General features: G+C 42.6%; 1 protein-coding gene across 1 annotated transcript; it reads right to left on the reverse strand.

Annotated features, from left to right (window-relative positions):
- Positions 1 to 1,691: 1,691 nt before the first annotated feature.
- LOC146578358 (E3 ubiquitin-protein ligase TRIM39-like) lies at positions 1,692 to 7,104 on the reverse strand. The gene is made up of 3 exons (XM_085269441.1): positions 7,051 to 7,104; positions 6,900 to 6,949; positions 1,692 to 4,853 (listed from the first exon to the last, which is right to left on the reverse strand). The coding sequence occupies exons 2-3, from the start codon at positions 6,930 to 6,932 to the stop codon at positions 3,687 to 3,689; spliced, it is 1,200 nt and encodes a 399-aa protein (XP_085125567.1). The 5' UTR covers positions 6,933 to 6,949; positions 7,051 to 7,104; the 3' UTR covers positions 1,692 to 3,686.
- Between the last annotated feature and the right edge of the window lie 17,258 nt (positions 7,105 to 24,362).

Genomic DNA, 24,362 nt, shown 5'->3' on the forward strand with positions numbered 1-24,362 from the left:
ATCTCCACTGGAGGGCCCGAGGAGCCCGTCCAGTCTCAAGCCACGTTAGCTGGGGGTTCAGGTGAACCCAGCCAGCATCCTGCCTCATCGGCTGGAGGGCCTGAGGAGCCCGTCCAGCTTCAAGCCACGTCTGCTGGAGGGCCTGAGTCGCCCGTCCAGCTTCAAGCCACGTCTGCTGGAGGGCCCGAGCCGCCCGTCCAGCTTCAAGCCACGTCTGCTGGAAGGTCCGAGCCGCCCGTCAAGCTTCAAGCCACGTCTGCTGGAGGGCCCGAGCCGCCCGTCCAGCCTCAAGTGTCGTCTGCTGGTGGGCCCGAGCCGCCCGTCCAGCTTCAAGCCAAGTCAGCTGGTGGGTCCGAGGAGCCCACCCAGCACCACGCCTCGTCTGCTGGGGGTCCTGAAGGACCCAGCAAGCACATCCTCACATCTGCTGACGGTCCGGGGAAGTTTGTTCAGCCACCACCTGCTGAATCAGCCCCTGTGATTTCTACACCTGTGCCTTCATCCACGCCTGGTCCAGCCTCCGTGCCTTCGTCTGGTCCTGCCTCGTCGGGTCCAGCCTCCGTGCCTTCGTCTGGTCCTGCCTCGTCTGGTCCTGTGGTTGCCACACCGCCGTCAGAGCCAGCTCGACCTGTTCCGCTTCGCCTCTGCCGGCCGTTTTCCAGGCCTCTAAGTTGGCATCATGGCCTTAGGGGACGGCCTCCGGAAAGAGTTCGACGCCACCGCTGGCATCGCGGCCGACCTCCGGACTTGCTTAGTGGCCGCCACTGCCTTCCGAGTGGTCGGCCTCCTGATTGGTTTTGCCTGCGCCGCCCCCGTGTGCACGGTCAGCCCCCAGAACTGTTTGCCCGTCGCCGCCGTTGCTGTGTGCACGGCCGGCCCCCAGAACTGTCTTGGTCCTTGTGTTGTCGACCCCCGGGTCGACCCCCTGAACTTTTCTTGGACTCTTGTTGAGCTCTAGTTTTGTTTTTGATCTGTTTTCCTGTGTTCATGGACTGTTTTCTTGTGTTTTTGGACTCTTGTGCCCCTTGTTTTTGGTTTCATCCACAGCCGTTGCAATATTTTCAATAGATTCCATCACAGCTAGAGATGTTGAGCGATTTCTTCTGAACGATGAATGAATGATCATTCAATAAATCATATTTATCAATAAAAGAATCTAGTTTGTTTGTAAATAGCTTTTCAAGAATCTTTGAAAAGTCCAAAGTATGGATGCCTATCTCCCCCCACCACACTCCCGGTGATGCCGTGAGACGTCGGTGTGTTGGTGGTTCTTGGTGGTGAGCGTTCAAGTATGCACACAGGTGTACAAACGGGTGTTCACAGACACAAACTACACCTTTCATGGATGCTACCTCAAGGCACATTGTGTGCTGTCGATCTTGTGTGATGCACAATAACATTTAATATTTACTGTTATTTACACTTAGCTAGACTATTGTAATTATGTTGTTTTCTTTTGCTTGTTTTCTCTTATTGTTTTTTCCTCTCTCAACAGCTGATCCTGAGCTGTGTGTCAATATGGCAAGGCCATAATAATCCACTTGGTAGAGCAAATCCAGTGGGTGCCTTCAGACAGCAATTGTAATGGTTACAGAACCACACCGGACCAACAACAAAAGAAAGTCTTTCTGTTCATAATATATAAGTATTTTTTTATTTAAAAATTTGTAAAATGAAATATATACCACAATTAAAAGAAAAAACACTTTTTATCTATATATCGTAATCCTTACATGTTTTTAAAAAGCGCAACAGAAGCAAACTGAATATTTACATTTACAAAAACAAAATGTCCCTTTTTCAGATGGTAAAACAAATTAATCTGAATAATTAACAAAAATGAATTATTCTTATTGGTTATCTGTTCAGGCATGGAGGATTATTGGATAATATGTATACCCATATAACTATATACACTACATATTTATCTGCATTGAAAATATATACTGTAACTTACTCGTAGACCCTTCCTCACCATTGTTTATTTAGGTGGTACAGTAACAGGGCCGTTAATGCCACTGAAAGTTCTCCTGAATAACTCGCTCTCCATCTCTCAATACTCACTCAGTCTCTTTCATGCACCACAACCAAAACAGTAACATTATAACAGAAATACTGAACCCATCACGATAAAATCACCTTAAGGATAATTTTAATGCTTTACAATCATACACAAAAACACTATAAACCCACACTGGGATATTTTATATATGAGGATAGAGCTGGGCGATAGAACAATAACGATATGTATTGCGATATAACTTTTTCTCAATAGAAAAATTAAACTATTGCGATAGACCTCGCCGCTCTTGTCCTCTTAAAAAAATAAAAAAAAAAAGAACAGCCAATCCAAATTAAGTAGCGCAGAGCCGAACCAATCACAGCCGCAGCGTCACGTCACGTGACTTGTTACGTACAGCACAAGTGCCAAGCCGCACATGTGTATTTGTTTGGGAAGCAGCCAGCCACCATACCGCCCGGGTAAGGAGGAAATGAGTGTGCCGACTAGAAAAATCAACCGAGCGTGACCGAAGGTTACCGAAGAGAAAACAGATGATGGTTCCAATGCCGGAGAGATTGTCGAACGGAAGAGCCACAGAAGTTCCGTAGTGTGAAGGTATTTCGGCTATTTCAAGTCTGACAAAAAAAAAAAGAGTAGCGTTCACTGTAAATTGTGCCGAAAGCAAGTCTGGAAATAGTCTCTGACTGGAAGCGCTAATTCGTCATTCGGCTTTTGTCAGACTAAAGTAACTGTTAAAACTGTTTGAAAAGCTCAGCTATACAACAAGGAGAGATTGAGAATTTCCTTTTAGTTCTCAGTTTATTTGATATTGACAAAAGTTAGTCAGTTTTGTCTGTTCTTCTGTAAAACAAACTAAGATTTATTTTTAGAATTAATATTTTGTTTCTAAGTGGAATTGACAATTTAGTAGTCTGTTTCGTTTGTTCTATTTTGAAACTTAAACGCTTTAGCGGCTGCCTTTTGTGTAGTTTGCAATATTTGCCTTTATCTGAAAAAGTCTCATGTTCCTTAAGTACATCTACCCTGTTGAACTTATTATGGGAAATAAATATTTAAATAAAAACAAGCTGCTGATTATTTCACATTTTACTTGTGAGCAACGGCACATTTAAATCTTACAAATATAGTTATTTGGCTTATATCGTGATATATATCGTTATCACCTGAAATGGAAAAAAAAACATATCGTGATAAGAAAAAATCTTATATCGCCCAGCTCTATATGAGGATCACCATAATATATGTATAATAAAAGATTATGCTGACTGCCTGTTGTAAGATTTAATATTTAGTATTTATGTGCGATGTTTGACCGTGTCTTGACCTATTATGATAAGCCAAAGCAAAGGGTTTCTGTCTGTCTCTGTGTTCCTTTGCTGCTTGTGCTAAAGGCTGTACGCCCCAGGTGGTTTTGCTTTGTTCGCTTTCTGCTGTATGTATGTTCTTGCTGTTCATATGATGCAGTGAATAAACTCTGTTTCAAGAATTCTAATCTTCTCCAGAGAATCTTTCTGAGTGCATTGATTTTAATTGGATCTTAAAAGCAATCCCGCTCGAAAGCTGTGCAGTCTTACAATTCATCACAATTGTATTATTACAATTTGTCATTGAGAGTACAAATACAACTTAATAAGAGGAAACAACATTAGAAATGTAATCATCCTCATTTCACCTGCTCCACTGACACTGACACCGTCAATGGCAACACCTTCACTTCTTCACGACTGCGAATGTATGGAAACAACTTCTCAGTAAAAGTGTCTCTGAAGGTGTGAATGTGTTTGTTAATATCAGGACCAGAGAACGACAATTTTCCACTGTTCCAGTTCAGATTCACTCTGATCCTCTGGAGCTTCTTTTGTACTACGAGAGCAGTGAGAGGAGCTGATGGTGAGTGTGCGTAGTATTTATCTTCACATAATTTTATCTTCCATAATCCAGCACATAACTCTTTCTTCTTCTCCACAGACTTTGCCAACACACCCAGTTCCCACCCTGTACTGTCTCCAACTTCGACATCCCAGCTGTGAGTCCCTGAGTTAAAGCCCTCAGAGCCCAGGACAGAGTAGAACAAATGAATCCTCTCTGGATTATCAGGAAGCTGCTGCCTCTCTCCTCCTCTCACACTGGTCAGATCTTCAGACAGGATGAGGTTTGGATGAGCAGTGTTTGGGTCCAGGATGAGAGGAGTGTAGGAGACCATGTATTTCATGTTCTTCCAGATGTTGAAGGTTAGGTTGCCCAGGTGTTTGGCCTGGTCTATCAGAGCTCCTGAGGGCAGCTGTGGATCATCCAGCAGGGGGCAGCGCTGGACTCTTTCCACTGCAGCCTTGTAGTTGTGCAGGAATGAGACGTCTTCAGCTCTCAGCTCCTCCTCTGTGGCTCTGACTGTGTCTGAAAGAGCTGCTATCTCTCTGCTCAGAGCCTCCATCTTCACCTTCATCATCCCACTCTTCTGCTCCTCTTCCTCCCTTACTGCAGCCAGCCTGTCCTCCTCTTCCTCTGCAAGAAACTGGTGAAGTTTCTTAAACTGCTCCTTAATCTGCCTCTCTGTGTGTCGGGCCTGGACCTTAATGTGTTCTGCTGTTTGATCAAACTTCATTTTAGCTTCTTCATAAACCTTTAACTTCTCCTTTAAGGGCTCCAGAGTTTCCTGAAGTTTCTTCTTGTATTGTCGTGCAGGTTCATCGATGGGTCTGAATCTGTGATTGGTGTGTTTTTCTGAGGCGCAGCAGATGTGACACACTGTCTGCTGATGGTCCAGACAGAAGAGTTTGAGTTTCTCAGAGTGCAGACTGCAGTGAGCCTCTGAAGCTCTCTGATCTCTCTCCTGGAAGAATGAGGAACACATAGTAATGTAAGTTCTTAACTTTGTGCACATGTAGAATTTCTTTTAATTGTTTATTGAATTGTTATATTCAAAGACATTGCAGGGTCTACCATATATTACAAGGTAGATCCTGCAATAAAACAACAGAGAAAAATCCAACAGTCATATGACCCCTTATGTGCAAGTGCTCATGTGCAACATTGGGATGGGAAAACTCCCTTTTAATTGAAAAAAAAAAAAAGTCAGCAAAACCAGGCTCAGGGAAGGGTCCAATTCAATTTTATTCATATAGCACCAAATCACAACAGAAGTTGTCACAGGGCACTTTATATTGTAATTTAAATCATATAATACAGATAAAAACAATTATATGAACCCTCATAAACAGGACAAAAGACATGCTGTGGAAGAGAGCCAGAGATGAATAATCATAATTCAGTGCAGAGAAATATATAAAGGAAGAAAGGTGTATTTACACAGTGTGAGGTGTGTATACACCTCAAAGATGAGAGACTCACAACATCATGAGAATGCCCCAGCAGCCTACACCTATTGCAGCACAATTGTCATGATACTGGGTCGTGTGACCCAGTGTTTGAGTTTTTATGTGTCTTTTGTATTCATTTGTGTTCTAGTTTAGCTCATCTAGTTAATTTCTAGGTTGCAGTTTAGTCCTTTGTTTCTTAGTTGTTTCTGTCATCTCGCCCTGTACTGTCTACCTGTCATGTCTGTGTTGTACTTGTTGTCAAGTTCGTGTCATGTCTATTTCTCCATGTTTCCTGTTTTACTTTGAAAGAGTCTGGTGTTCTTTGTTCATTGTATTTAGATTGCTGCCCTGCTATTGTACTGTCTCCCTGCTGCCTCGCGAGCAAGAGGCAGTAGTGATGAGTCGTTCTGCCGGCTCTTTGATGTGAACGACGCGAGCTGGCTCCTTATCCTTATCACGTGTTTTTTTTTTTCCTTTCTCTCACCCTCTCTCTCTCTCTCTCTCTTTCTCGCACTTTTTTTCCGCTTCACTCTGCACGTGAGCCTTGTGCTTTACGCTGGGCAGAGGGGGGAGGGGCGGTAGTTATACTCAGTAGCACAGGAACAGAGCCAGAGGGAGAGAGAGAGAGAAAGAGAGCCAGGGGCAACAACGTCACATTAGAAAGGTATAGTATAAATAGTGGTTTGCAGTGTTTTGTGTTGTTTTCACTTTAAATTTGTCTAAAAGGAAAAAGCTGAAAATTTAAATAGTTAAAAGTTGAAATGTGAATAGTTGATTTTTGTATTTTATGATTTCATTATTACATTTTATGTGGAGTGAATAAATAAAAGTATATTTACGGTGGCCCCTAGAGACAAAGCACGTACAAACTTCAAATCACGTACGAACTCTGAAGCATGTACAAACTCCAAAACACGTAAAAACATGTACAAACTCCAAAACACGTAAAAACTCCAAAACACGTAAAAACGCCGAAGCACATAAAAACTCAAAACACGTACAAAAGACAACAGAACTGCTCCAGGATGCTGGGCGCAGTGTTGAGCTTTTGAGGCTACACAAGCCAGCAAGTACCAACAACCTGATTTGGTGTGTGGTAGTCAGTGTTGGGTAAGTTAGTTTAAATTAGTAACTTAGTTACATTACTAGTTACTTCCATCAAAAGTAACTCAGTTACTTCAAGTTACTTGTTACTTTCAAAGTAACTAGTTACTAGGGAAAGTAACTTTGGTTTTACTCAGACTTTTCTTGTTAATGTGTTGCTAAATGGATACCCAGCAAGAGTGCCAGTCTTCTAGCTTGCTTACTTGCCACAAGTGCACTATGCCACCTACCAAAGGAAAAAATAATATGCATATTTCCATGAGAGAAATCCCACGTCTGGACCGTCGTTGACCGCCGCCATGATTCTAGCCTACTTTACAGCGTCATGTGCGCTTTTTACATCCAACACAAAAACTGCAGTCGTGGTGCTTTTGATTTATTAACAGTACTCATTTCTCTGAACATCTTTCATTACATGAAACAACAATGGGAATACTGAAGATCTCCTGACTTACCTGACAGCAGAGATCCTCTGATCTGGAAGCCATTGAGTCTGTGAGTGAAGCTGAAAACAGGAGAGAGGCAGTACAGTCAGTCCTGGCTCCCCTCCCTCCTCTACCACCTTCACTGAAACTTCCTTTGAGTCGTGTTTTTGCTCAAACTCACATTCAGTGTGTGGAGCGTCAGCAGCTTGAAGCAGCAGTGTTGGAGTTTTCCACTTTTCTCTCCTGTAGCTGGACTCACTCAGAGGAAGCTGCTAGTTTGGTCTGAGCTCAGTCTGATCGTCTGTGCATCTCTCTTTACTGTGGAACAACAACAGGGTGGAGTTTCACTCGACTGTCTCTCACAGCTGCGGTTGCTTCACCCACAATGTGGGTGTGCTTAATTCCAGAGCTTAGACGTTTAACTGATATCTGCTGTAAGACAAGTTAGAACATGCAAACTTGTAGAAAGCTCAAATATAGCATGCCATTGTTTGGTGTAGTGTTTATTCTGCACCAGCTACAATGTGGAGTTTGCTCTAGTGGGATTGTCGCATATTAACACACAAAGGTGGACTCTTTTTCTATCTCAAGCTGTTATTCACCGTTTTCAAGGGTGTAGTAGTATTGTACTGTGTGCATTATTTATACATTATTTATACATACATACATATCAGTGAAATATATCTGATGTTTCACTTCCACTGAGTGACAAAGCCTAGAGGGGGTTTCTAATGTCAGGCTCAGAGATATAGAAAAATTAGTTTTGATCGAAACTGATGTGGTTTGCTGAACCAAGCACACCCAGAAGTCATGATGGTCAATGCTTGCTTGATTGAATGGGTCGAACAAAAACACATGTAGGCATTCTGAGCATGCTTTGATATACAATACATAGTTTCAGTTGCAACAGTAGAAGTGAATAAAATACTACTTACAGCAGAATACAAATACTATACACACAAGTCATGACCAATCCTTGCTTGATTGAATGGGAAGAACAAAACATGTAGGCATTCTGGGCATACTTTAATATACAATGCATACTTTCAATTGTAACAGTACAAGTGACTGACGTTTCAGAAGTAAACACAAGGGTCAAAAATATTATATAATAAACCTATAGCCTCAGTTAGAACTAACAACATCATATCTAGACCATTCTATCTAGGGTAGAGGTACACGCCAAGGCTGCCCCCTTTCACCTCTTCTCTTTGTCCTAGCAATTGAACCATTGGCTATTGCGATAAGGAACAATCAAAATATCTCTGGCATTAGAACAAATAATATTGAGTCCAAAATTGGATTATTCGCGGACGACATTATCTTAATGCTGTCCAAATTAAAGAGCTCAATTCCCCAGCTACTCAAGACAATTAACTCCTTTGGCAATATCTCCAGTTAAAAAATTAATGAATCCAAGTCGGCCATCCTCTTCTTTAACCATTCTGAAAGAATTAAACCACCTATTCAAACAATGTTTCAAGTTGCCAGAGACAGTCTTACCTATCTAGGTATCACTCCAAAAATTAACAATTTGGTACATGCAAATTACTCTCCTACAATCAACTCTGTTATTGACTTAATCAATAGATGGTCTATGCTGCCAATCTCTCTGATTGGACATGTAAATATTCTCAAGATGAACGTTCTCCCAAAATTTCTATATCTCTTCCAAGTCATTCCTCTCAGCCCTCCAGATGACTTCTTCACAAAGGCAAAAACAATATTCATTAAATTCATTTGGAATAATAGACGAGCCAGACTGCGCCTTTCACTACTATATCTCCCGTATGACAGGGGAGGTCTGTGTGTTCCAAACCTCATATGGTACTACTGGGCTGCCCAGTTTTCTGCGGCCTCTTGGTGGTTTTCAACGACAACCTTACCCTGGGTAAATTTAGAAAGGACAAGCACTACCCCCTTACCGCTCAGCACTTACCTGTACTCCGCAAAGTATAAAGATCTGATGAAAGATACATCGAACCTCTTTGTTAAAAATACCATCCGTGTCTGGTTCGATGCACTCAAGTTTAAAAATGAAACGCCAGCACTATCCCAATTCTCACCTATCTGGGGCAATAGGGCCTTTAAACCCGGTTTGAAAGATTTGGGTTTTAAAATGTGGGCCGTCAGAGGCCTGTGCAAAGTTGCAGACCTATTTGACAAGGACACCCTACTATGTTTTAATGGCTTGACACAGAAATTTGGCATTCCAACTAAACATTTCTTCAAATTTCTTCAAATCAGAAGCTTCATTTCAAAAACTCAAAAATCCCTAACATTGCCCACTCTAAACTCATTAGAGGACATAGCAATAAACCATCAGCTGAAGAAGGGTTTAATATCCCGTTTTTATAGCAACCTCAGAGATGGCTCTCAAACATCCTCAGAAAAAGAAAGACTCGCCTGGTGTCAAGACTTAGAGTGTAGAATAACTACAGAGGAATGGCAAAAAAACAGTTTGAAAGCCCAAACACAATCTATAAACACTCAATTTAAACTAATCCAGTATAAATGGCTAATGAGAACACATATAACCCCAACATTATTAAACAAATTTGACCCCAAAACTCCGGACATATGTGTTAAATGTGTGGAAAAAGGCACACTGATGCATTGCCTGTGGGGATGCTCAGAAATCAGAAAATTTTGGAAAGAAGTTTTAGATGTATTTGCGCATATTACAAGTGTCAAGCTGAATCTATGTCTGAAACTATGCATCCTAGGAATTTTCCCCGCTGAAATCCAGCTGAGCAAAGTTCTCCAAAAAACCACAATCTTCTGCCTGTTACAGGCGAAATATAGCATAGCCAAATCATGGAGATCCATTAGTAGACCACACTTGAGAACTTGGTTGTCGACACTGTCAAAATCCCTCGCTTTGGAGAAACTTACGTCTATGATAAAGGGTAAACATGCTTCCTTTAAAAAAATGTGGGGAAATTTTTTGTTATTTTTGGAAAGTGAGGAGATGATCGATAGTGAACAGAAATGACTATATCCATTTAACCTGTATGGGAGAAGTAGTGTTGCAGCTGTCCTGGAATAATGCACTTCAACCTATTGACTCGCTGTGTTATACCTGTTTGTTTTTTTTGGAGCACTGTCTGTTCCCCTTGTTTTTTTTGTGTGTGTGTGTTTGGGGGGGGGGGGGGGGTATTTTACTTATCTGTATATAATTTTTTTTCTGTAATAATATCTGAATGATCTACATGTGAGAGTATATATAACTATATCTGTGTTTCCCCAACACTGTTCATACACGATGTACATATATTACTATTATACACTCAATTTTTTTTTAAATTTCCTCCTCTATTTTATTTGAACTCTCTCTTCCTGTTGGTTAAAATGTTGTTGGAAAAGCAATAAATAAATCTTTGAGAGAAGTAAACACAAGTACACTTATTGAGAAACATCCTGTGGTTAAGAGAGATAAAAAAAAAAGATAAGATCACCTTTATTAGTCCCACACGTGGGAAATTTGTGTCACAGCAGAAAGCTGACAGTGCAAAGTTACAGTAGCAAAATGTATAGAACAAACAAACAAACAAAAAACAACAACAGTGGAATAGGATAACAATAATAAGAATAAGATGCTATATATAATAGAATAAAATACAATAAATGGTGGTGAACAACAATTGGTGCAACAGTGCGAACGTTATTCCTCTCACACGCTCCTGCACACCAAATCTGGAACTACTGTCCATCATGTGTCGTCCTTTTTATCTACCTCGGGAATTTACATCGGTCATTATAAGTGCCGTTTATATTCCACCACAAGCGGAACGGTCACCGCCTTATGCGAGCTGCATGAGGCACTCACACAGCACCAGACACAACACTGGGACGCTGCGCTTATTGTGACGGGGTCTTTAATAGTGCCAACGTGCAGCGCCGAACTTTTATCAACACATCACCTGCCCCACCAAAGGTGAGAGGACACTGGACCACTGCTGCACTACGGTCAAGGACGGCTACAAGGCACAATCTCGCCCTCCGTTTGGCAAATCCGATCACGCCGCCATCTTCCTCATGCCAAAATACAAACAGAGGCTGAAACAGGAAGTTCCTGTTCAGAGGAAGGTCGCGCGCTGGACGGATCAATCGGTGGCCGCGTTACAGGACGCACTCGATGACGCAGACTGGGGCATGTTCAGAAACAGCTCCGACGATGACGTCAACGTGTTTACGGAAGCGGTTGTGGGATTCATCGGGAAACTAGCGGATGATACCGTGGAGACAAAGACTATCACAACGTTTCCCAACCAGAAGCCGTGGGTGGATAAAACCATCCGCGACGCTCTGAGATCCCGCACCGCTGCCTACAACACGGGACTCATGACGGGGGACATGGACCCGTACAAAGCCGCGTCATATAACGTGTGGAGGGCGGTGAAAGAGGCGAAGCAGCGCTACGGGAGGAAACTAGAGTCACAACTCCAACAGAGTGACTCTAGGAGCCTGTGGCAGGGACTAAGGACAATAACGGACTATAAAACACCAACAACCGGTATGACGAACGCGGCCGTGACTCTGGCAGACGAGCTGAACACTTTCTATGCTCGCTTCGAGGCTGCAGCTAAGGACTCCAACGATGCTAGTGTTGGCGGCGCTAACGGCTGCAGACAGGAAGATACTGCCAGCACCGGAAACGTGCTCGTCATCTCCGAGCATGAAGTAAGGAGAGCCTTCAAGAGAGTGAACACCAGGAAAGCAGCAGGACCAGACGGCATCCCAGGTCGTATCCTAAGAGACTGCGCATACCAGCTAGCTCCTGTGTTCACTGAGATATTCAACATCTCTTTATCTCAGTCGGTGATCCCCACATGCTTCAAAGAGTCCATCATTGTTCCTGTCCCGAAGAAACCCCACCCTGCTTCTCTCAATGACTATCGCCCTGTAGCCCTCACCTCAGTAGTGATGAAGTGCTTTGAACGCCTGGTCAGAGACTTCATCATTTCTTCACTACCAGACACACTGGACCCACTACAGTTCGCTTACCGTCCAAATCGTTCCACAGACGATGCCATCTCTCATCTCCTCCACACATCACTCACTCACTTGGACACTAGAAGGGGGAATTATGTTAAAATGCTCTTCATAGACTACAGCTCTGCATTTAACACCATAATTCCCTCCACACTCACCACCAAGCTGGAGCATCTGGGACTCAGCTCATCTATGTGTCAGTGGATCTCCAACTTCCTAACTGGCAGACCACAGGCAGTAAGGATGGGCGGACATGTCTCAGCCTCCACCACTCTCAGCACTGGAGCCCCCCAGGGGTGTGTTCTGAGCCCCCTGCTGTACTCTTTGTACACATATGACTGCGTGGCCACTACCAGCTCCACCACCATCATCAAGTTTGCTGACGACACCGTCGTGGTGGGCCTGATCTCTGATAACAACGAGACGGCCTACCTGAAGGAGATTAGGAATCTGGAGAACTGGTGCCAGAGGAACAACCTCCTTCTAAACGTCAGTAAGACAAAGGAGCTGATAGTGGACTTCAGCACTAAGCAGGAGAGGAACTACCAGACCCCCGTCATCAACGAGTGCCCAGTGGAGAGAGTGGACAGCTTCAAATACCTCGGAGTTCACATCACGCAGGACCTGTCATGGTCCTGTCACATCAACACCGTGGTGAAAAAGGCCCGTCAGCGTCTCTACCACCTCAGACGCTTGAGAGACTTCCAACTGCCCTCCAAGGTGCTCAGGAACTTTTACTCGTGCACCATAGAGAGCATCCTGGCGGGAAACATCTTAACCTGGTTCGGGAACAGCACCATGCAGGACAGACGAGCTCTACAGAGGGTTGTGCGATCAGCTGAGCGCACCATCTGCTCCGAGCTCCCTGACCTGCACTCAATCTACAGCAGGCGGTGCTGGACCAAGGCCAGGAAGATCGTGAAGGACCTCAGCCATCCCAACAACAGACTGTTCTCTCTGTTGAGGTCAGGAAAGCGATTCTGCTCCCTGAAGACCAACACAGAGAGACTGAGGAGGAGCTTCTTCCCGCAGGCGATACGGTCTCTCAATCACACCACCACACAGTACTGACCCACACATACGGTTCTTACACACACACTGGACTTTCTGGACTTTGGTTTTGCACAACACTGGTCACTATATTCTTCATTTCCGGTTAATACTTGTACAGCTGCTCTTATTGTGTATATATTTATTTATATTTAGATTTCTTCATACATTCTTATATAGTTCTATATTGTGTATTTTGTTGTACAGTTATTTTATTTTCAACTTTAATTTATATATTTATCTTTATCTTATTCTTCCCAGTTAAATTTACCCTTCATTCTAATTTGTGTTGTACAGTTATTTCATTTTTAACCTTAATTTATATTTTATTCCTTCCTAGTTAAATTTACCCTTTTTAATTTTTCATATTTATTTCCTATCTTATTCATAGCCTTTTCCGTTTTTGTTCTCTTTAGGTCACGAGCAGTTGTCCAAGCATTTCACTACATATCGTACTGTGTATGACTGTGTACGTGACAAATAAAATTTGAATTTGAATTTGAATTTGATCCTGGCTGAGAAAGGAGGATTGTGTCTTATTCAACACCACGTGCTGCACCTATATACCAGATAATGTACATTCTTTAAACTTCAGATGCTATAGAGACTTTTGATCGGCATTGGAGTTTTCCTGGTTTTATTTTATTTTGCTCTTCTTTACTTGTGTTATACCTTGTTTAAAGGCTGTAATCCCACAGATGATAAGTTTATTACTCACAGCATATGCAGATGTACCACAAACCGATGAAGATCATGAAGACTTCCTTTCCTATTTGTAAGATGAAGATGAAGTGCAACTAATGATGTAGTAACTGAAAATGTGAAAGACAAGTAGTTACTGATGACTTGTACATTTCATTTTTCTGTTCAACAGGGGGGAATGTCAAAGGAATATTGTTTTTATATAATGTGATCAGCTTCATGAAATGTATTCTTTTATTGAACACTAAGCAAATGTCTACGTTACTTTTGACATGTACTTTTGTGTGATAAACAACTAATAGCTTTCTCTTTCTGTAAGAACATACAGATTTAGAAAAAGCTCAGAGTTCTTAGAATAAGAAGCTATTTGTACACACACACACATACAGACAAGTATAAATAAAGTATAAATAAAGAACGCAGACAGTGATAAGACGCAGTTTGTGTGTCTATGACTGCCCTCGCGAGTAAAAGACAACTGCAGTGTTTGTGTTTTTCTAACTCAGGTGTCTTAGCTGAAGAACTATGGGGTGATTTAAAGAAATCCCCTGTCAGCACTAAAATATTTTATCTCCTTCTCTTTACTCCAGTTGTTTGTCCTTCTCTGCTCTCTAATTAAATCAGCCAAGATGCTTGCTTATCTTTTTCGGCAGCCAGGTGCATGTACACACTAACAATAATTTTTGGTTTTGAAGAAAAGGCAGGGTGCCATATATTTGCTCGGGGGGCTTCTTCAAAAACACATCACAAGATGACCTTTGTTCACCTCCTATCCGGTTGTTCAGTGATGACCCGACGAATCCTACTTCCGGGTCTAAAGTAGTCTGCGTTTAATATAGCTTTTGTGTTGTTAACATGTTTAATGTTATGTATTTTCTTCTATTTGATCTCAAAAAGCTCCTAAAACAGTCAGTGATCACTGTTGACCTCCCTCGGCTTTTATTACCGCTAATCATTTATTTAAGCTCAGTTTTTAAAACCTTAGGATGTAACTACAGCCCAGCCCATGCAGCAGTATATGAACGACTAACCTCGTATTGTGGATGGATTATCTCAGTTGTTCTCCTGGCTGAAGTTTGGTCCTTTTACAGCATCCTGCCATGCGATTACATTTGTTCCTGACCACCGAGAACACTCACATTAACTTTTAGCGAGTGGAAAAAAAGTTAGCTTGTTTATATTATGCTAACATAGCTGTGTCGCTAGCGGTCACGTAGCACATCATGATATACCAGCTAGTCCAACTTCAGTAACCCTACAAACGTCACTGCTGTTTAGTTTTCTGTCTTCATTTATGCTGCAAGTGATAGCAGAGCTGTACGTTTTAATTTGTTTCCAAAACCCCGCAGTCAGGACATGCTATATTGTATTTAGATAGAAGCTAGCGAGCTAACTCCCTGCTAACTTCTAACTCCATTAAAATGTCATAAATTCCGTTTTCATGGATGCCTGGATGTTAAACTCAATTGTTACACCTGGTAGAGCAGAATGCTGATCATTTTATTAATTTGATTTTTGATTTGATTTTTTTTTTATTGATTAGCATTCAAATATCTCAGTGAAAACAGAACAAAGATCTACCACAAAGCAAGAAAGCATGAGACAAGGCTAATCAAAAGGTATTGGCTGAAGCATTTGCTTATTACGCCAACCCTTTTCACAAAATATCTTTTTGCATGCAGCTCCTGTACACAGGGCTTGAAGGAAATAATAAAACAAAGCAAAAACCAAACAAACAAACAAACAAACAAACAAAAAACGTTCCACCTTAGATAAGTAACTACATCAAAGCAAAAGAATCAAGAGGGTTTTTTTTCTTTTTTTTTTTCTTTTGCTCTTTTCATTCTTGATTTATATATTTTTCTAATACTTTATTTTTAAACATATTCAGAATCAGAATCAGAATACTTTATTGATCCCTGGGGGAAATTATTTTTTGTTACAGTGCTCCATTTTAAACCAACATTAAGACAAGACAGACAATACACTAACTAAGAATAGTACAATATATACATATATATACATACATACATACATAAGTCACTCATAAATAAATAGTTGGAAAAGAAACATGTGTAGTTGTAGCAGCAAACAGTGTGTTAAGTGGATGCGTTGTACAGGGAGATGGCCACAGGCAGGAATGATTTCCTGTGTCGTTCAGTGGTGCTTTTCCGTAATCTCAGTCTCTCACTGAACGTGCTCCTGTGACTGACCAGCATGTCATGGAGTGGGTGGGAGGTTTTATCCAACATTGTCTTTATCTTGGACAGCATCCGCCTCTCCGACACCACCTTGAGGGAGTCCAGCTCCATCCCCACAACATTGCTGGCCTTACGGATTAGTTTATTAAGTCTGTTGGCATCTGCGACCCTCAGCCTGCTCCCCCAGCATGCAACAGCATAGAGGATCGCACTGGCCACCACAGACTCATAGAAAATCCTCAGCATTTTCTGGCAGATGTTGAAGGACCTCAGTCGCCTCAAAAAATAGAGACGACTCTGGCCCTTCCTGTAAAGTGCTGTGGTGTTTTTAGCCCAGTCCAGTTTATTGTCAATGTGTACTCCAAGGTATTTATAGTCCTCCTCTAACAGAAACACATCTCTGCTTTATATTTGTCCTTATCTTGTTTTTTTTTTTTAAAGAAATCTGTTCCCCTTAAGTCATATTGACTCTCTCTGACTTTGAACAGCTTCTGAGTACTGGGGCAAAGCACGTTATTTTGTGCTTTATACATTATCTGTGCCATTTTATATTCAACTAAATCATAAAATTTCAGGGTATTCAGATTAATAAACAAAATGTTAGTTGGTTCTATATAGTTTGATTGGTTTATAATTCTTATAGCTCTTTTTTGTAACTTGAAAATAGGAAAAGTGTTCGTTTTATATGCATTACCCCATATCTCCAGATAGTAAGTCATATATGGAAGCAACAGAGTACAATAAAGTGTGTATAATGATTTTTTGTTCAGGACATGCTTTGTTTTATAGAGAATAGCAATGGTTTTTGACATTTTTGTTTTCACATGGTTTATATGAGACTTCCAACTCAGCTTCTCATCAATTATCACTCCAAGAAATGTATTTTCGTACACTCTTTCAATTTCAATTCCATTAACCCTTATTTTAGATACATTTTTCATTTGTCTAGTGCCAAAAATAATAAATTTTGTTTTCTTTATATTTAATGATAACTTATTTACATCAAACCAGTTTTTTAATATATTTAACTCCTTTTCCGCTGTAGTCAGAAGCTGTTCTAGGTTTTTACCTGAGCAGTACAGAGTGGTATCATCAGCAAACAATACAGATTTTAACAGTTTGGAAATGCTACATATGTCATTTATATATAATATAAATAATTTAGGGCCCAGCACAGAGCCCTGAGGAACACCGCAAGTTACCTTCAACTGCTTAGATTTTACATTATTGAATTCGACATATTGATATCTTTCATCCAGGTAACTTTTCATCCACTTGTATGCTAACCCTCTTATGCCATATCTCTCTAGTTTATTCATTAATATAGAATGATCAATTGTATCAAACGCCTTTTTTAAGTCTATAAAAACACCAACAGTATATTCCTTATTATCTATTGCATTAGATATCCCTTCAACAAGTTCCATCACTGCCATCGAAGTGGACCTTTTCACTCTAAAGCCATATTGTTTATCACTTAGGAGATTATGCTTCTCAATATATTTATCAAGTCTATTAACAAATAACTTTTCTAAAATTTTTGAGAACTGTGGGAGTAGTGATATTGGCCTATAATTGGTAAACTGACATCTCTCTCCGTTTTTATGGATTGGAATAACTTTTGCTATTTTCATTTGTGAGGGAAACACACCAGTTTGAAAGGACAGATTACAAATGTATGCGAAAGGTTGCACTATATATTCTATAATACTTTTAACTAATATCATGTCAATACCAAAACAGTGAGTGGACTTTTTATTTTTAAATGTCTTCACAATGTTAATTATTTCTCTATGAGTTACAGCACCAATAAACATGGAGGACACATTCTGAGTAATATGTTTATTTAGATCGTTATTATTTCTTGACTCTGGAATTTCTTTTGCTAAATTAAAGCCAACATTTACAAAGAAATCATTAAATTCATTTGCAATGTCTTTAGTTTTATCAAGCACAATATCTTTATCTTTTTTAAAATAATCTGGATAATTCTTATTTTTTGAGCCCTTTTTGATTATACTGTTTAATATCCTCCATGTTTCTTGTGTGTTACTTCTACTTTGCTCCAATAATTTGTGGTAATATTCTTTCTTACTTGTTCTTGTAATATTTACTAATCTATTTTTATATAACGTGTACTTTATTTCAGCATTTTTTGTCCTCTGTTTTATGAATCTCTTATATAGATTATTTTTCTTTTTACATGCATCTTCTATCCCCTTTGTGATCCATGGCTTATTTGATCTGTGATGCTTTCTAGTGATCTTCATTAAAGGACAATGTTTTTCATATAGTGAAATTACAGTTGATAAGAATGCATCATATGCACTATTTGAATCTTCATTTGCAAAAACCTCATTCCAACTGTGTTCCTTTAAGTCCACCTAGAGGGCAGCAATGGCTCTTGTTGTTCTATGTCGTGTCATATCAAATATTTGATTCTTTTGTTTAGTTTTAATCCCAAAATAATTTTGAAAAATTGCAAAAACAGGAAGATGATCGCTTATATCAGTTATAAGAAGTCCACCTACTATTTCATGGTCAATTTTATTTGTGAAAATATTATCTATCAATGTAGCTGTATCAATTGTTATTCTACTTGGTTTTATAATTACAGGGAAAAGGGAGTTACTATACATTGTATTTACGAAATCTGTTGTTTTCTGATGTCCATTTGGGTTTAGCAAATCTATATTAAAATCACCACAAATTATTTGCACTTTTTTATCACTTAGGTTGCTAAACATAGCAGCAAGTTTTTCATTGAATATCTCAAGGCATGAACCTGGTGTCCTATAGATGCAACTTATAATTATATTGTTAGCTTTTTCAACATTAATTTCAATAGTGACACATTCCAATACATTATCTATGGTGCATGACATACATTCAATCAGACTACATTTCAAAACTTTATCTACATATAAAGCAACACCGCCTCCTTTTGTATTCACCCTGTTCATTGTAAATAATTCGTATCCTTCCAGTCCCATTTCACTAACTTTCATATTATCGAGCCATGTTTCTGATATTGCAATTATATTAAACTTTTTTAACTTACTTAAACATTCTGTAATTTTAGAAAATTTTTTATACAGGCTCCTACTATTGAAATGTATGACCGACAATGCATTTGCCATTTTAATATTCACATTGAATTGGTCATCTGTATAGTACTCACAAGTATTATTGGTGTTATTGTAGAAGTGGGTATCTGGGTCAATGTTACTTTCAGGGTCATGCATGTTGTGCTCTGCATAGTTAAACGTTTTGAAGTTCGTTTTCTCAGCGTGTGTGGCAAAATTGAAGATGAAAGACTTTAGACAGTTTTTCAACTCTCAGTAATGCCATAGCAATTGTTTGATATATGGACCTGCAGCGGAGTTTAGACCCAGACACGGCTAGTGACGTCAGACTGAACAACCGGATATCAGGGACTGGCTACCTGCAGCTCCGGAGCTCCATGCGGTTCTTTAGTCCTTATACTGCGGCGCCACGTGGTTTGGGGAAAAAAATTATAAGTATTTAACTGAAGTGTATTTGTGTTAGTTCTTTTAAAACTTGTAGTTCTAAATTCTAAGACTATTGTGATCTTGAAATATAACAATAAAACTATATGCTACAGGGCTCGGAAAATTTCAAAATCCCTGGTAGTCCTTTGGGCAGGGACTCTTCAGTTTTTGGTAGCCCGAAATAAATTTAAGTAGCCCGAATAAAAAAGAGCAATTTTGTTTTGTTTCTTGTTTTGTTTCCGTTACAATAGAACAAAACATTAATCAAAAAATTTTTGAAACACAAATTACAACTTTGTATAAAAATTACAATCATCAACTCAAATATTTGGTTCTAATTGAACAGAAATTTCTATGAACTTGTAAGAACTGTCTAGGACATGAATCAGTCTGTGTCAGATCCTGAATTTGAAATTTCCGCTGAAGTCACGGGTAAGAGGCAAGTGGAACCAAGATCTAGGCCATTTGCTTTTTGAAGTTTGCAAAGACTGCTAAATTGTGCCAGTGGTAGTTCACTCTTTGCAACATAGTACACTGTTCTAAACAGATTTTTTCAGGTTTATTTTTAGTATGTTACTTGCAATTGGTGTTTGTTCTGGGAAAGATATTGGAGACTGAGCAATAATGCATTTCTTGCATTTCTCACAGGTTCTAATGCACTGTAAAATGTAATATTGTGTTTAATTAAAAATATTAAATAGGCTGAACTCAATTTTTATCAATTTGTCATTAGAACTCGATTTAAATAAGTTACCAGTACTTTTTATGCAAAATGCTGATAAACTCAATTTATTTGAGTTGTCTTAACCTGGAAAAACTTTTTTTTTTTTTGCCTGTCCCGTTTGGCTCTTTTGCCATCAGAATTATTGTCTAAAGAAAGATGGCCAAGATGATTTACTTTACCAAATTGACCATCCCAGCTTTGCCATAATGGTCCATTTGATTCACCTTTTATTGTTTATTTTATTTTCACTTGCTGAATACGGGACAGACTTGACTGGGGGAAAGAAGGGGAGAAAGAAAGAGAAAGAGCTGAGAAGAGGGACAGGGGAGAAGGGCAAAAAACAAAAACCAACAGAATGGGAAAAAGAAAGAAAAATGCATCTATCGATCACCTGGATCACCTGTTGAGAAAGAAAAAAGAAAACAAGCAGAAGAGAACACAAGAGACCAAGGAAGACCAACAGAGGGGCAGCCGCGCCACTGTCCCAGAAAGAGCTGAGGAGAGTCCCAGATGAGGGCTCACTCAGCATCCGCGGAGCAGAAGCCAGGGGGGGTTGCAGTGACGCGCCCGTGAGCTCCGCCGGCAGCCAGCTGTGCCTGAGTGACCGAGGCCGGGGGCACCCCACCTCCAAAGTGGCCCGAGCGAGCCCCAGGCTCCGATTAGCGGCCGCCAAGGAGTGAGCCGGTGTGTACCTGGACGCCCATCCCCAGACACAAAGAACCACCAACGCACCGATGTCTGAGAGTGTCTGCCACTGGCAGGGGAAGTGGTTGTGGGGGGAGATGTCCCCAGAGAACCACCAACGCACCGATGTCTGAGAGTGTCTGCCACTGGCAGGGGAAGTGGTGGTGGGGGGAGATAGGCCTCCAAACCTTGGAGGGCCTGAGAGGTGGCTTTTTTTTCCTATCAGCCTTTCTGACATGTCTCCCCAATGTGATGTTTGCGTAAAGTTGGTCAGAAGGTTCCTTTGTAAGTGCACATGCGCCATTAGCGTGCCGCCTGCTGAAACCGTAATTTCCTTCGGGATTAATAAAGTATTCTAAATACTACAACAAAATTGGAAACTGTCCATCATTGGCACGAGATCCCCCCCGAGGGGATGGGACGGGATGGGAAGGGAGGGCGGGGTCAGGGGATGCGGGTCCCCCGCCGAGGGAGGGAGGTAGGAGGTCGGGGTCGCGAGATCCCCCCGAGGGGATGGGACGGGATGAGAGAGAGAGAGAGACAGAGAGAGAGAGAGACGTGAGTTTGACAGAGAGCACACGTGCAAGCGCGGACGATAAAGTCTTGTAAAAGGTGGCTGAGAAACACCCCGGCGAAAGCACAGCGCGTCGCGCGGCGAGATGATAAGAGCATGGATGGCGGATACTAAGCGCGTCGGGGTTACAGGTTACAGAGGCGGTGTCCGGGCGCGTGCCGTACAACAACGGCAACAAGGTGCCAACAAGAAAGAAGAAGATGAAGAAGACAATGTCACGCACTAGACCGTGGGAGCCAAAGAGCACTAAGGTCGGTACAGGTGGATCGCAATCGCCGGCGGTGTCATCGTCCTCCTCCTCCCGCTCACCATCGCCATCGCCAGCACGTTTGGCGTACGCGGGGTGGTCGGCTCCGGTTGCGACCGGCCACGTTTCGCTATCGAGGGCTAGGGGTCGAGGAAGACCAAGAGCGGCAGCGGCGGCAGCAGCTACAGGAGAACTTGGAGGAGGACGAGAGCGAGGAAGAGGAGCAAGAGGCCTCGCAGATGAGGAGGAGCGCTACTCGGAGGATCAGGAGGACGAAAACGATGGGGTGGCGGACCATAGGTATTTCGCGGAAGAGGATCACGGTTACGAGATGGCGTCGCAACTCTGCCAGGACGGCGGCTCGCAAGGCGAGTCGAACCGCCGAGGGGGAGAGGAAGGAGCAGGCGCCGAACCGGGGCAGCGGACTCGGGAGGTTTGGCGAGAGGACGACGCCGGCCGTGCTGCAGTTGGCATTCATGATCTTGGACGCGGCCGCGGCGCTGTCAGTGAAACTTGCGACGCAGATGTAGCCGACGATTATGACTACGATGACGATGACGAAGAAGGCAAAGACTATGAAGAAGAAGAAGACGTCCTCGCCGATGATGATGATGAAGAAGAAGAAAAAGAAGAAGACGTCCTCGCCGATGATTATAACGATGACGATGAAGAAGAAGACAAAGACTATGAAGAAGAAGAAGAATTAGAAGAAGAAGAATTAGGAGAAGAAGACGACAACGACGACCAGGACGAGGCCCCACCGAAGAGGCCGTGGCGGCGGCGCGAGACGAGGCCTCCGCGTTCATGGCCTACTTTCCGTCGGAGATAGAGGACTCGGTGATCGCCATGACCAACCTGGAAGCGGACAGGCGCAGGCCCTCGGCGGCTCCGCGGGACGAGGAGCAGGAGGACGAGGGCCCGACACGATCATCCTCTCCTACGTGGCCAAGAAGAACAAGAACGTGCTGCTCCTCACCACCGCTCCTCGCTACTACCACCGCCATCGATCCGGCCCCGGCCTAGCCGCCGCATCAGCAACGGCAGCGGCGGTAACAGAAGCAGCGGCGGCAACAGAAGCAGCGGCGGCAACAGAAGCAGCGGCGGCAACAGAAGCGGCGCAAAACCGCCCTTGGTGCTGCATTACAACCGCACCAAGGGAGGCGTCGACAACCTGGACAAGGTCGTGAGCACGTACAGCTGCAGGAGAAAGACCCGCAGGTGGCCCGTGGCCCTTTTCCACAACATGGTCGACGTCGCGGCCTACAACGCGTTCGTGCTGTGGAGGGAAATTCATCCCGACTGGATGCCGGGCAAGCTCAACAGACGACGGCTCTTCCTCGAGCGACTGGGCAAAGCGCTCGCGCGCCCCATGCTCGAAGCCAGGGCTTTAGCGCGAGGAGGAGGAGGAGGCAGAGTCGCGGCCTGAGGCGCTACCGCCGAGGCCAACAGTGCCGACGAGCGCGATGCTTGCGCCGCCGCCTCTGACGCTACGCCACGCGACTCCTCTCCGGTCAAGAGGCGAAGGTGCCGCGTTTGTCCCAGGAGCAAAGACGTCAAGACCAAGATCCTGTGCCGCGAGTGCCGAGCGCACATGGATGATACAGCAGAGGATTGGGAGAATGTCATATGGTCAGATGAAACCAAAGTAGAACTTTTTGGTATAAACTCAACTCGTCGTGTTTGGAGGACGAAGAATACTGAGTTGCATCCCAAGAACACCATACCTACTGTGAAGCATGGGGGTGGAAACATCATGCTATGGGGCTGTTTTTCTGCCAAGGGGACAGGACGACTGATCCGTGTTAAGGACAGAATGAATGGGGCCATGTATCGTGAGATTTTGAGCCAAAACCTCCTTCCATCAGTGAGAACTTTGAAGATGAAACGAGGCTGGGTCGTCCAACATGACAATGATCCAAAGCACACCGCCCGGGCAACAAAGGAGTGGCTCCGTAAGAAGCATTTGAAAGTCCTGGAGTGGCCTAGCCAGTCTCCAGACCTCAACCCCATAGAAAATCTGTGTCGGGAGTTGAAAGTCTGTGTTGCTCGGCGACAGCCCCAAAACATCACTGCTCTCGAGAAGATCTGCATGGAGGAATGGGCCAAAATACCAGCTACTGTGTGTGCAAACCTGGTAAAGACCTATAGTAAACGTTTGACCTCTGTTATTGCCAACAAAGGTTATGTTACAAAGTATTGAGTTGTATTTTTGTTATTGACCAAATACTTATTTTCCACCCTGATTTACGAATAAATTCTTTACAAATCCTACCATGTAAATTCATGGATTTTTTTTTCACATTCTGTCTCTCACAGTTGAAGTGTACCTCTGGTGCAAATTACTGACCTCTGTCATCATTTTAAGTGGGGGAACTTGCACAATCGGTGGCTGACTAAATACTTTTTTGCCCCACTGTATGCCCCGGGGGGTCCTAGCGACCCCCACCGTAATCACCATAACACACATATGCCCCGTGGGGGTCCTAGCGACCCCAACCCTATCATCGTCATCATCATCATAACACATATATACACATATGCCCCGGGGGGGTCCTAGCGACCCCCACCCTAATCACCATAACACACATATGACCCGAGGGGATCGCTAGGACCCCCACCCTAATCATCACGGTGTGTTCACACCGAACGCGATGGACGCGAATAGAGCGTCAGGTTTACATGTAAAGTCAATGGAAAGGCGCGATGACGCGCGATTGCGGGTCCCGCGAAAATTCGGAAGCAGATTTGCGTCGCGAAAACGCCAAAACGCGTGAAACGCGCGTCAGTGTAGCGCGTCTGGCGCG

This window comes from Mchenga conophoros, linkage group LG3 (genome assembly GCF_057382185.1).
Source record: "Mchenga conophoros isolate Kocher_MC1m ecotype Shallow Benthic linkage group LG3, M_conophoros_male_GT1.1, whole genome shotgun sequence".
Lineage (NCBI taxonomy): Eukaryota > Metazoa > Chordata > Actinopteri > Cichliformes > Cichlidae > Mchenga > Mchenga conophoros.